Genomic DNA, 14,214 nt, shown 5'->3' on the forward strand with positions numbered 1-14,214 from the left:
TGCCGTCCACGTCCAGCTAAGCTCACAATTGGCTATGCGTGAAGCGGGAGACTTTCAACTATCCCTGTCTTGTTCAAGTTCCCGCATTGGCCGGTTACTCTCCTTCTCTCGCCTCTCCGCCACTTTCACGCAATAATATTTTATTTTCTCCCATAACACGTAAAGATAGTTTTCAACATTGACTTTTGTAAGATTTTTGAGTTGCAGCTTTTTTCTTTCGGGGGAGGTCTTCCCCTCCTCTACTGCCTCCCCTCCTCCCCAACATGAAGTAATCTGTTGATAGATTGCACATTTACAATATTAAATATGTTTACACTTTAGTCATGTTTTGAAAGAAGAATCAGTACAAAAGGAAAAAACTACCAGAAAGAAAAAAGCAACCAAAAAAGTGAAAATGCCTCAATTTTCACTCAGACTCCATAGTTCTTTCTTTGGCATTTCTTATAATAAGCCTTGGAATTGTCTTGGCATTTTTCATAATGAGTCTTGGAATTGTCTTGCTGAGAGCTAAGTCTATTGTAGTTGTATTGTAGTTGATTGTGGGGGGGTACAGAGACCTAATCCAAAATTGACTATTCAGAGACCTCTCAAAGTGAAGATAGAAAGTTTTATTAGAATCTATGAGGAGCGAGGAGTGGGGCAGTCCCCACTTTTGGGAAGTCCAGACTGAGGAAAGCCAATTTCAGAGAACCAAGAACTCTGTTAGATAAGCAAGCACTATCCAACCCCTCCCAAAGTCCCCTTACGCAAAGCTTTTAGTGTAGATTGGCTCTTTCTATTACTTTTCCCTTATATGGCAGATGGGTTGATAACAGGCTGATTAGAGATGAAGTAGCTACATAAAAAGTTTTGTTTCTTCAAGGTCACATGATTTCTGAAAAACACAAAATGGAGGCCTAAGGCTTCTCTTACTTTAGCAAACAGTTTCTGAGAAACCACATTGCTTGCCCCACACATTGATCATCACACAATTTTGTTTGTACAATGATCTCCTGGTTCTACTCACTTAACTCAGCATCAGTTCATGCAGATTTCTCCAGGCTTCTCTGAAATCATCCTACTGATTGGTTCTTGCAGAACAATAATATTCCATTACATTTGTATACCATAACTTATTCAGCCATTCCTCAATTGATGGTCATCCACTCAATTTTCAGTTCCTTGCCACTATAAAAAGGGCTGTCACAAACATTTTTGCACATGTGCATCCTTTTTCCTCCTTTGTGATTTCTTTGGAATACAAACCAGTAATGATACTGCTGGGTCAAAGATCATGCACAGTTTGATAGCCTTTGGGCATAATTCCAAATTGTTTTCCAGAACGGTTGGATCATTTCACAATTCCACTAACAATACATTAGTGTTCCAGTTTTCCCAAATCCCCTCCAACATTTATTATTATCTTTTCCTGTTATCTTCTGCTTATTATTTCTTATAGCACAATAGCATTCTATTACATTAATTTCCCACAATTTGTTCAGACATTCCTCAGCTGATGGGCATTCCCTCAATTTTCATATCTCAGTGGCAGATTAATCTGAAAGACAGAACAAGAGAGGAACACAGGAGAGAAAAAAATTATTATTATTATTATAAGAAGAAGAAAAAGAAGAGTCCTTTGAAATCTTTACATCCATTACTTCATTTGACATTCACTTTAGCGGAATTATTATCCTCTTTTACAGATGAGGAAACTGAGGACCAGAGTAATTAATTCATTCCTTTCCACCCCCACCTCCAGGGTACACACTGAATAACAGGAGTGATTCTCTTCTCATATTTTCATCAAGTTTACTCTCTATGCTTGAGAATGTCATTTTCATTATATAGAGACAAGAAAATAGGCAATTGGGACAGTAATTCTTGAATCTCAAGATTCTTTTCTTTTCTTTTCTTTTTTTTTTTTTTTTCTAATGCTTTGGTGATTTCCCCTTTCCCATCCCTATGAGCCAGTAATCATAGTAACCTTGTAAATCTGTTACAGAGCTATCTTCTGTGCTCTCAAATTTGTCTTGCTTTTAACATGGATCTTTTCTGCAGAATGAATATAGTACTTGATTTGGAGTGCGGAAAAGCTGAGTTGAATCCTACTGCATATTCTTTCTAGCTTTCAGATGATGAATACGTTATGTTACTTCCCTCAGTCTGTTTAGTATCACTCATCTCAAAGGATTGTTTTAGGTATCAAATCAAATAAGATAATACATATAAATTGCTTTGTAACCCTTCCACTATATAACTAGTTTTATTCATTCCTGTTTTTATTCCTGACTTATGGTTAACTGCAGTTTCTACTTTTTCCTGTAGTACATCAGGTACTAAAGCGTTAAAAATGTAAATGAGTGTTTCTATTATAGGATATCATTACATCTTTACTTCCTGAACATTTAAATGAATCTGTGATTTCATCCATGAGAGTATTGTTGTGGAAATGACACTTAACTTAGAGTTAAAAAGACCAAGGTTCAAGTCCCAGCTCAGAAACTTAACTACCTGTATTTAACTGCTCTATGCCTTAGTTTCTTCATTTGAAAAAGTGAGGATTTGTAGGTTGCACTTAATGGCCTCCAAGATCCCTCTAAATTTTAAATCTATGATAACACCATCCCTCCAATGGTACTTAAAACAAATCATCCATACCTCTTACTATTGCTTTTAGCTATGTTTTCCCATAAATCCTTTCCATGTTTGTGTCCATAGAATACTATGAAAAGACTGCCAGTCTTAAAAGATGTGCTCTTTTTTTCAGGGAGAAGTTTTGGGTTACTAAAAAAAGCACTTTGTAATTTCCTAAATGTAATCCAGCTCACTCTCTTTCTATTCACTTCTGAAACCAGTTAATTCTCTCTGTGCTGTACATGTACAAGACATGTATACTAATGAGCCAACCTTAGAGGTAATTCATTCAAATGTGACCCTCAATGAAAAATTGATATATGCTTTGTGCTATGGGGAGGAAAATTGGGGGAAAAGTCAAAAATCATGTTTGAAGAATAAGAATTGAGAAAGACCAGGGGGCAGCTAGATGGTGCAGTGGATTGAGAATGCACCCTGGACAAGAAACTTAACCTCAAATGTCTCACAATAAAAAAAAAAAAAAATTTTAAAAAGAAGAAGAAAGAAAAGAAGTGAGAAACACCAAAAGCTTATAGACTATTCAGAAGCCTGAATACTTTCCTTTTTTTTCTTTTTTGCTGAGGCAATTGGAGTTAAGTGATTTACCCAGGGTCACACAAGCTAGGAAATGTTAAGTGTCTAAGATCATATTTGAACTCAGATCCTCCTGATTTCAGGGCTGGTGCTCTATCCACTGTGCCACCTAGCTCTCCACCTGAATACTTTCTTTTTTTTTTTTTTTTTTTTCTCTCTTTTTTTTTTAATTTAATAATTACATTATATTGACACTCGTTTCTGTTCCGATTTTTTTTCCCCCTCCCTCCCTCCACCCCCTCCCCTAGATGGCAAGCAGTCCTTTATATGTTGGATATGTTGCAGTATATCCTAGATACAATATATGTTTGCAGAACCAAACAGTTCTCTTGTTGCGTAGGGAGAATTGGATTCAGAAGGTATAAATAATCCGGGAAGAAAAACAAAAATGCAGATAGTTTACATTCGTTTCCCAGTGTTCTTTCTTTGGGTGTAGCTGCTTTTGTCCGTCATTTATCAATTGAAACTCAGGTCTCTTTGTCAAAGAAATCCACTTCCATCAAAATATGTCCTCATACAATATCGTTGTCGAAGTGTATAATGATCTCCTGGTTCTGCTCATTTCACTTAGCATCAGTTCATGTAAGTCTCGCCAGTCCTCTCTGTATTCATCCTGCTGGTCATTTCTTACAGAACAATAATATTCCATAACATTCATATACCACAATTTACCCAGCCATTCTCCAATTGATGGGCATCCATTCATTTTCCAGTTTCTAGCCACTACAAACAGGGCTGCTACAAACATTTTGGCACATACAGGTCCCTTTCCCTTCTTTAGTATTTCTTTGGGATATAAGCCCAATAGAAACACTGCTGGATCAAAGGGTATGCACAATTTGATAATTTTTGGGGCATAATTCCAGATTGCTCTCCAGAATGGTTGGATTCGTTCACAACTCCACCAACAATGCATTAGTGTCCCAGTTTTCCCGCATCCCCTCCAACATTCATCATTATTTTTTCCTGTCATCTTAGCCAATCTGACAGGTGTGTAGTGGTATCTCAGAGTTGTCTTAATTTGCATTTCTCTGATCAATAATGATTTGGAACACTCTTTCATATGAGTGGTAATAGTTTCAATCTCATCCTCTGAAAATTGTCTGTTCATATCCTTTGACCATTTATCAATTGGAGAATGGCTTGATTTCTTATAAATTTGAGTCAGTTCTCTATATATTTTGGAAATGAGGCCTTTATCAGAACCTTTAATTGTGAAAATGTTTTCCCAGTTTGTTGCTTCCCTTCTAATCTTGTTTGCATTAGTTTTATTTGTACAAAGGCTTTTTAATTTGATGTAATCAAAATTTTCTATTCTGTGATCAGTAATGGTCTCTAGTTCATTTTTGGTCACAAATTTCTTTCTCCTCCACAAGTCTGAGAGATAAACTATTCTATGTTCCTCTAATTTATTTATAATCTCGTTCTTTATGCCTAGGTCATAGACCCATTTTGATCTTATCTTGGTATATCCACCTGAATACTTTCTATGAGGATAGAATCAAAAGTTTGAGTATACTATGAAAGAGACTTTAAGAACAACAAAAAAATGTACTAAGTAAATATCTGCTTAGAATCATTTCCAAGTTAACTCTTCAGTCCGCCAATGACATGTGAAAAGAAAGATAAAAATCAATCCTAAATTAGAAGAAATAATAAAAATAAAAAACATAGTGTTTAATTAAGGGAACTCTAACCTGATCTATTTAAACAACTTGAAATTTGGAAATGTAAAAAACAAACACCAGCCCAGATCATTTACTAAGAAACCATCACAAATCAGTCTCCATAGTCATCAACATTACTAGCATTTATACAACACTTTAAGCTTTACAAAAGCAATAAAATTTGAGGTTTGCACACTAAATATTACTTCACTTTATCTTTACAAGAACCATGGAAGATAGATGTAATTATTTTCCCCATTTTATAGGTGAGAAAACTGAGATAAATAAGTGAAGTGACTTGCCTAGAGTTATGCAGCTAGTGAGTATCTGAAGCTAAAGCTGACCCCAGGTTTTCCTGAGCCACCATGAGCCACCTAGATATCTCTAAAGAAGACTAAAAGAACCTAGAAACTGCCTTAGCTGGCAAACACTTTATTCCTTAGCAAGTTAATTCAATATCATAAGCATTAATTTGTACAAAGGATCATGATAGGCACTGGAGACAGAGACAAAAACAAAGAAAAAGCAAACAAAAACATTCCTTGTCCTTTTTGACTATAATCTTCCACTAGAATACAACATATATACATAAAAGTATATACTGGATAAAATGAGAAACTGCAAATGAAAACGGGGTTTGGGGAAGTCTTTTTCTAGGAAATGCTAAGCCTTAGAAACTGAAAATTCCAAGAGGAAAATCTGAGGAAGGAGTTCATTCCGGATTCAGAGGATCATCTATGCAAAGAACTTGAGACAAGAGACAGTGCTGAGTTCTGGGAATGATAGCTAGTCTGTTTTGGTGAAAGAATGCACCAAGCAAAGTAATATGAAACTAGTTTGAAAAAATAAGCTGGAGCCAAACATGGAGAGAGATGGCAGCTAAGGGCAACAAAAGTTTAGAATATAAACTACTATTTAAAATCTTAGAATAGAATAGATGGGTGGAAGATCAAGCAGTATGGACTCATGAAGCAATAAGAAACAGTAGGAAAAAACCCACAACTTTACAAGATATTGGCAAAAGACCCAATTCAGTGAGATCATTCTAAGAGCATTTGAGGATAAAACTGAAAGGAGAACGATAATTGAAAAACAGGGGAAAAAAACCTCATCAAGATTTCTCTGACTTTTCTCTATCAATGACACTAGAGTCAACATTTGGAATCTGATATCACAGTTTCTGGTGTACTGCATAAGGAAGAAAATAGTGATGGACAGAGCATGTACTCCAGACCAACTATACACAGAGAAAGCCTGAGTTGGGATATCAGAAGCATTAAAAGATTCTCAAGAAACCTGAGAAAGGATATTAAATGCTTAAAATTTTTAAAAATCACAGACTTTATTAAAAGTGATTAAATGAATAAGAATTTGTCTATTATGATGGGGGGGGGGGGGGAGACAAATGATGGAGGCTTAGTAGGAAAATGCACTGTTAAAGCTATAAATTTAGTGCAGCAGTTTGGAACTATGCCCCCAAAGTCAAAACCTGTATGTTCCCTTAAAGATATAAAGGATTTACAAAAATATGTAGATAAGGTCCTTTTGTTATAGCAAAAAACTGGAAAATAAGAGAGTTCTTGTCAGTTGGGAAACAACTGAATAAATCATGATGCATGAATAATGCACATGGAATATTGTTTCATAGTAAGAAATGACAAAAGATATGGTTTCGGAAAAATCTAGTATAACTTTTATAACTGATACAGATTGAACAGAACCCGGAGACTATACATGAACAATTTTCTAAAGCCAAACAACTTTGAAAAAAATCATAATTAACTCCTTCATTACCAACCATGATTCCAGACACCAGATGATGAAGCAAGATAACCACAGCCTAATGGAAAAGTAATGAATTCAACATACAGAATAAGGCATACATTTTAAGCATTTGTTTTGCTTGACTTTACATATTTGTCACAAATGTTTCCTTTTCTTTTTTTCTTAGCATTTTTGGAAATGGTAGGAGGGAAAGGGAGAGTAGGAATAGGATAGCCAAACTGGACAAAATTCTATGCCCAAATACATACTGAAATCTCCCACTCTGTGGCTTTGCTCAGACCTTCTCTTTGTCTTCCCACTCTAGTTAAGTTCCTACCTATCCTTGAAGGCCCAATTCTTAGGCTACCTCTTCCAGAAATCATTTATTCTGCTCCTGTATGATTCAGGTCATTCTGGTAATACAGGTTTAAGACTGGAACTAAATAAGACACTCACTGACCATCTACTCTGGCATTTCATAAAAAAGATCTTCAGCAAGAATATAGCATTGATTTAGCTGAGTGAAGCTCCCCTATCTCCACATTTATAATGGTGATGTACCTGGTCAGTTACTGTGTATAATGGGAAGGCTGGCCAATTTGACATAGCTCTGAATCCTTGATCTTTTTCTTCTTTGCCTCTTTATTTGCTCTTTTCCTAATCTTGATGATGGGACAGACCCGGTCTGGGAGCTTTCAAAAGTCAGAAGTGCCACTAGATATCCAGCAACTGGAGTTCATAGAAAAGTTTGCTGATAGACCAGTAGCCAACCCTGAGGAGAAGCCCAGTAACAACATATTAAATCCAGTATGACAATGAATGAATTAGTCCCACAGCTGAGATATTAGTCCTGCATATGAGGGACCAATGTAGCCATTGGCTATGACACCTCCACAAATAAACTCGGTATGTCATATGTTTGGTAGTCACCACTTTAAATTTGAGTTCATTCTCCCCCAGGACTGAAGTAGTGGAAGAGAATTGGCTCCTAGTTTCAGAAGTGGTTGTGCTTTGAATCTTTTTATTCCTTCTCAAGAAATATATCTTTATAAAAGACAATGGCTGCTCATAGTTAAATGATATTGGAGAGATATTATCTAGCAATTGATCATTAAAAAAATACAATAGCACTGAAGAACCATATATGCCCAAAGGGAAAAGTAGTAGTTAAGTTGAGCTATGGGGACCTGATCGGCTAGTCTAAGAATGGGTTTAGAGTGTGAATCTAGTACCTAAGTCAAATCCTGGGCTTTTCTATTGATTCAATCAAGAAGCTATGTCAACAATTCCAGCCTTAGTCCTCTGAACTTAATCCTAGAGTATGACCTTTTTGGGAAAAAACTAATCTTAGTAGCAAAAATCTTAGTAAATATTGTTAACAATAATGACAATAACAATTTTAGCTAGTATGTATTTAACACTTAAGAATTGAAAAATGCTTTCTATTTCTATCTATTTCTATCTCATTGAACTCAATTTTGGTTTATACTGGCTACCTGACATTAGGTTAATCAATTAACCACTCAGTATGCTAATCCTTAGCTTCTTTTTAATTATTATTATTATTATAGCTTTTTATTTACAAGATATATGCATGGGTATTTTTTCAGCATTGACAATTGCAAAACCTTTTGTTGCAACTTTTCTGTTCCTTTCCCCCACTCCTTCCCCTAGATGGCAGGTTGATCAATACATGTTAAATATGTTAAAGTATAAATTAAATACAATATATGTATACATGTCCAAACAGTTATTTTGCTGTACAAAAAGAATAGGACTTTGAAATAGTGTACAATTAGCCTGTGAAGGAAATCAAAAATGCAGGTAGATGAAAACAGAGGGATTGGTAATTCTTAGCTTCTTACTGTGGTTTGCAATCCCATATGGGATTTCATAGTTGAATGTGAAGGTTGTGAAATTATGATTTTTATCAGTAAACATTTAATTATACACTCATTTTATATATCTATATACTCAGCATCATGTAAAAATTTCTAAGACAAAAAGGGATCTCAAGTGGAAAAAATTTAAGAAGCCCTGATCTCGACAACTAAGACTATAAATTGTATAACAGTTGTCTATCTGCCTTGGTTATACCTATGAATTCACAGGTTCCAATCAAAACAAATTATTTCTATGAATCACTTTAGCATATTGTATAGGGAACTAGACTTAAAGCCAGGAAGATTTGTCTTCAAATCCTTCCTCAGATACAAGTTAATTGTGTGCTCCTGAACAAGTCATTTGCCTCTCATGAACTTCACACAACTCCCTAGGATTTATGTACTAAGCCATAAACAGGTTGGCAGAAGGAGTTCCCATACTAGGAGTCCTGAATGTTGATAAAATCATACATTGCATTCCTTCCACTTTCTTGTTCTCAAAGAAACCTAGCTCCCAACAAAAGATACTAGATCTCTGGACATTCTCTCTGGTATTGGGAGTCCCATTTCTCATGTCTCTCAATATACTTGACCAGGTGAAGAGATTTTGCTCCTCCTTGCCACTTTCAGACTCTCCTCTTGCCATTATCACTCAGTAACTTCTCTTTGGGATTGTACCACTCTTTGTCTTTATATCCTCAGCATCTGGCATTTAGTGGATGATAAAGACTTGATAAAAACTATGATAGTAATCATGATATTAGTTACAAGCCACTTAACAAGTCAACAACACATTCTCTATCTTTTCTCAAGAGGTTTAGTGTCTTCCTTTCTATCTCTCTCTGCCCTAATACTTTGAGACTTCATCATGTAAATAATTCTCTAATGCTCTGGCTTCTCTGTTTATCAGTCTACTGAAACAATATTAGATGCTTTTCAATCTATCTCAGCAACACATAGGGCTGGACATAGCTTGATTTCATCATCATCCATAACTGTTCTTTGTCTATGATCTCTGAAATTGTCTTCTCTTTCATTTCTCCTATTGCCTTGCTTTTCCTAAATTTAGTCTTTGTCCTCTCTGCAACCTCCTTTTACCTTATTTCTCCTTATTTTCCAAGCCTGGACTAATTTTTCTCCCTCTGTAGTCTTGACTCTATGGTTAATCTCTACCCTGGAATACCTTGCTCTCTTATACTATTTCTGCTCTAGCTTGCCAAACTCCAGCTCTGGATTCTTAAAATCATCTTCTTTTTTTTCCCTCAGATCCTAGATTCTAGATCAGAAACAAGGCACTAAGGCTTATGGACTGGCAAAAACCCATTATAAAAGCAAGAATTTGGAATAGGAATTGAGATCATTGAAGTAGATGAATATGCATTTCTTTTTTTTCCCCAGCTTAAAAATGATATATTTATTTAAATAAATTAGATTTTATTAATGCTTGTTTTCACGACAAAATTTTAGTAAGACGCAATCTCTGAAATATGTAATATCTACCAACTCTCTAGATGTCACAAAAATTTAAATATACTTGTTTTCTGTGGTAGTCTTTGTTATTATTATTTGTTTTTTAGCTATTGATAACATAGCACAGCAACAAAGATTACACATTAGTAATGTAACATAATTTTTTTCCTCTGGGGCCTTGTGCCATATAAGTTGAATAATTGGATTATTGCTTTACCCTCTTCTCATATATAACAACAGGATGACTATGAATTTCAAGGACTCTTAAATTTAGAGTTTAGATTTAGAGATTTTCATTCCTCTACATTCCCCTTTCCCTTTAAGTTGTGCTGATGACAAAAAAATATCGACACAACCCTTAGCAATTTGTCAGGACAGCCACCCCCTTTGCTCTCTTCAATTATTTTGAATGGCTTCAGATTATCAATAACAGAGACTTTTCTAACTCAAAGTCAGATAAAGGCTTGGTAAATGAGAAGTTGAGGTTCGAAATAGACAATGTCTTCAGGCAATACTGACTTGCTGGGCTTCTCTGCATTTTAAGAGAACTTGGACATGGAGGCAAGGCTCCTGGAAACTGCTATCATAACCAAGGCTCTCCACTCTGATACAGTAAAAAGACTGCTGAATTTGAAGGCAGATGACTCAGGCTCAGATCTAAGCTCTGTCGGTTTCCCTTGTGATCTTGGGCAAATAATCTCTTGACTCTCGGTTTCTTTAGGTGAAAAGTGAAGTTTGGACTCAGTAACCATGAAGGTCCCTTCCTGTTTTTTAGTTTATGATGTTATGACTGAAAGCCTTTCCTATGAGAAGAGAAGATGAAATTCAAATGAAGGGGGACGGACTCTAAGTTAATATCTAAAAGAGAAATTACAATGTCTATTCTTCTTCCTTTCATGGAGAAGAGATAACCCTTTAGTTCTAGTGGGGAGAGAAACTCCCCAACCCCAGGGCTACCTCTGAGCAAACCCAGAATCCATAGAACGGTGTAAAGATCTGCAGGAAGTGAAGTCTGGCCTAGTCTGCACTGCTCCCTCCTCTACATCAACAGGAATCAAGTGGGAAAAACGGAACAGCACTGGCAGAAGATGTTAGCAGGTCTGCAATGTCAGAATAGTTACTCTTCGTTGTTAAGGTCTGGCCATACGTGTTCCCTACAAGCCTGTGCCCCTAGAGGTAAGTTCCCTGGATATATCCTCACTTCTCATTGATGGTATGTGTATGTGACCCAAATTTCTAAGCCTGATATTTTATTAAATACTCCACTTGGAACTATTTACATCTTCTACCTAATTAGAAAAGAGGTTATGAGGTAAATAAATTAGAGGGTTTCTTAGTCACATTGTTTTTTTGAGTAGATGTGTACCCAAAAATACTTTGAACTTGGTATATTGCAGAACCCTAATATTCCCAGATTCTGTTCACACTTATTATTGAATAGTGATACAGAGAAGGTACAAGCAATACTACAAACTTATGTTACCAAACTTTAGCCAGGTTCCTACTATTACATGATGATTCTTTTATTTTTCTATGATCAACTATCTATGGTTCTCTTAACAGTGGCTATTTCAACCTTCCCTCTTTAAGTCTCCTATATCAACCCTTCCTCACCTTAACCTCTACTTTATTCTATTCTGTTCATTAAACCTTTATTAAACTTCTACCATATACAGTCTCTGCAGGAAGTCTTTTTAGAGGAAACTGCAGAAAACTTTTAAAGAAGTTTACTTCCTACTGGAAGAGATACAACATGGACAAAGATAAGCAGATATGGAATCTATACAAAATCATTTCAAAAGGGAGGGAGCATTGATATCTGAGGAAAGGGAGAAGGAAGGAGGGTCAAGAGGGTCTTGTATATCAAGTATTGCTTAAGCTAGTTTTGAAGAAAGTTAGTAATACAAAAAGCTAGAAGCAGAGAAGAAGTATTCTTCAGGACAAGGATTCACTTGTTCCAAGGCATAAAAGAAGGAGATGTAAAGTCCAATATAGGGAATACCTAGCAAGCTATATTAACTAGAACAGAAAAAAATGGACGCCATCCATCATGACTATTCTCTTTCCCCCTATTTTATACCACAAAAGTTTTCCATATCATCTCCCATTCTCTCAGATGAAGAAGGGGAGAAGAAAGAGAATAAGCATTTATATAGTACCTACTGTGTGCCAGTGTCTCCAATCTTCCCTGTTTCTGTTAAGGATATTGCCATTTCTCCACAATCACTCAGTTAGTTATATAACCTTGAAGTCCTCAACTTTTCACTTTCTCTCATCTACCACATTCAGTCTTACAGTTCCCATCACAATAATATCTCTTGCCTCTATCTTTTTTTATTCCACTCATATGATCACTATCCTCATTCAAATTTTATACTAATCTGTAATCAAAGGAGCTGGATTAAAATTCTGCCTCTGTTGCTTATTACTTGTATGATCTTGGACAAGTCATTTAAATTGCTTAGGCTTCTTTTTTTCTAACTGTAAAATGAGAGGGTTGGACTAGGTGGCCTTGGAGGGCCCATTTAAATCTATAATATTATAATTCCTTGATTTCTTTCTGGCTCAGGTTAATGTGAGAACTTCTTAATTGGTTCCCTTGCTTGTGTTCTCTCCCTTCTCAAATGCCTCTACCATACACTTGCCAAAATATTACTTCTAGAATAAAAACAAGACCTCTTCATTTGATATAGAATATCCCTTACATTTTAGCTATGTCCTATAATTTAAAGACTGATTTCTTATAATAACATAATATGGACTAATAACATGGAATCATGGATGAAAGTGGAAGGAAAGGCATTTGCAAAAAGAGTAGCTGGTAGCTGGATGGTGGAATGAAGAGAACCTTCATATTGGGCTCAGAGAGTAATATATATTATTTACTTTAAATTCTCTGCTGATCCCAGAACTGGACATTCAATTTCTCACCTCCATACCTTTACCCTAGTGTTAAAACATCCTCCCTTCCTCATCCCCCTTTTCTCTTAGAATCTTCAATTTCCTTTAAGACTCAACTTGGGTACACAATAACAGCAAGATTGTGTGATGATCACTATGAAAGACTTAGCTCTTTTCAGCAATGTGGTTATCCAAGATAATTCCAATAGATTTTGGCTGGAAAATGCCATCCCCATCCAGAGAAAGAACTATGAAGACTGAATGTAGATAAAAGCATATTATTTTCACTCTTTTGTTGATTTCTCATGGTTTCCCCTTTTGTTCTGATTTTTCTTTCCCAACATGACTCATGGAAATGTTAAAAATTTATTGCAGATGTATAATCTATATCAGTTTATTATATGCTGTCTTGGAAAGAAGGAAAGTAAGAGGACAGAGAAAAAAATGCAACTCAAAATCTTACAAAAATGAATGAGAAAATCATTTACAATTGTAATTAGAAAAATAATGTACCATTAAAATTTTTTTAAAGACTCAACTTCAATGTTATCTCCCATAAGAAACTGTCATTAATTACCCTAATTGTTTGTCTTTGCCATCTTTTAAAATTAATTTGACTTTTACATTTCTGTTTTTATCTTTGTTTCCTTAGACCTAGAACAGAACCTAGTGCTTTGTGGATATAATACCTAGTGTTGGTTTAGCTCTCATTACTTGTAGGGCATTGTGCTAAGTACTTTACAAAAATTATTTCATTTAATTCTCACAACAATCTTAGAAGGTAGGTACTACTCATTTCCATTTTATGGCAGAAGAAATTGAGGCAAATTGAGATCAAGGGATTTGTCTAAGATTAAGCAACTAAGAAATGTGGACCTCAAATGCTTGTGGAATTGAATTGAATTGAACTGAGGGCAGGAACTATGCTCTTTGCTTCTCTCTCACAGAAGTAATAGTGGTGCTGGTGGTAGTAGCAGTATCAGCAGCAGCAGGAGCACCAGCACTAACACCAGCAGCACCACTAGCACCAGCAGCACCAGCAGCACCAGCGGCAACACCACTAGCTGCAGCAGCACCAGCACCAGCAGCAATACCACCAGCTGCAGCAGCATCACCACCAGCAGCATCACCACTAGCACCAGCAGCACCAGCAGCACCAGCAGCAACACCACTAGCTGCAGCAGCAGCAACACCAGCAGCAGCACCAGCACCAGCAGCAATACCACCAGCTGTAGCAGCACCACCACCAGCAGTAGCAGGAGCACCAGCACTAGCACCAGCAGCACCACTAGCAGCAGCAGCACCAGTAGCACCAGCGG

General features: G+C 36.2%; 1 protein-coding gene across 1 annotated transcript in view; it reads left to right on the forward strand.

The window, feature by feature from the left end:
• Positions 1–34: 34 nt before the first annotated feature.
• Positions 35–14,214, forward strand: part of LOC127546784 (uncharacterized protein DDB_G0271670-like) — a 15,649-nt gene continuing 1,469 nt past the window's right edge. Inside the window, exons 1-2 of the mRNA XM_051973728.1 lie at positions 35–129; positions 13,843–14,214. The exon at positions 13,843–14,214 is cut by the window's right edge and continues 1,469 nt beyond it. Of these exons, the coding sequence (XP_051829688.1) occupies positions 35–129; positions 13,843–14,214 (467 nt within the window). The remainder of the gene's footprint in view (positions 130–13,842) is intronic.

The sequence above is a fragment of the Antechinus flavipes genome, chromosome 2 (genome assembly GCF_016432865.1).
Source record: "Antechinus flavipes isolate AdamAnt ecotype Samford, QLD, Australia chromosome 2, AdamAnt_v2, whole genome shotgun sequence".
Lineage (NCBI taxonomy): Eukaryota > Metazoa > Chordata > Mammalia > Dasyuromorphia > Dasyuridae > Antechinus > Antechinus flavipes.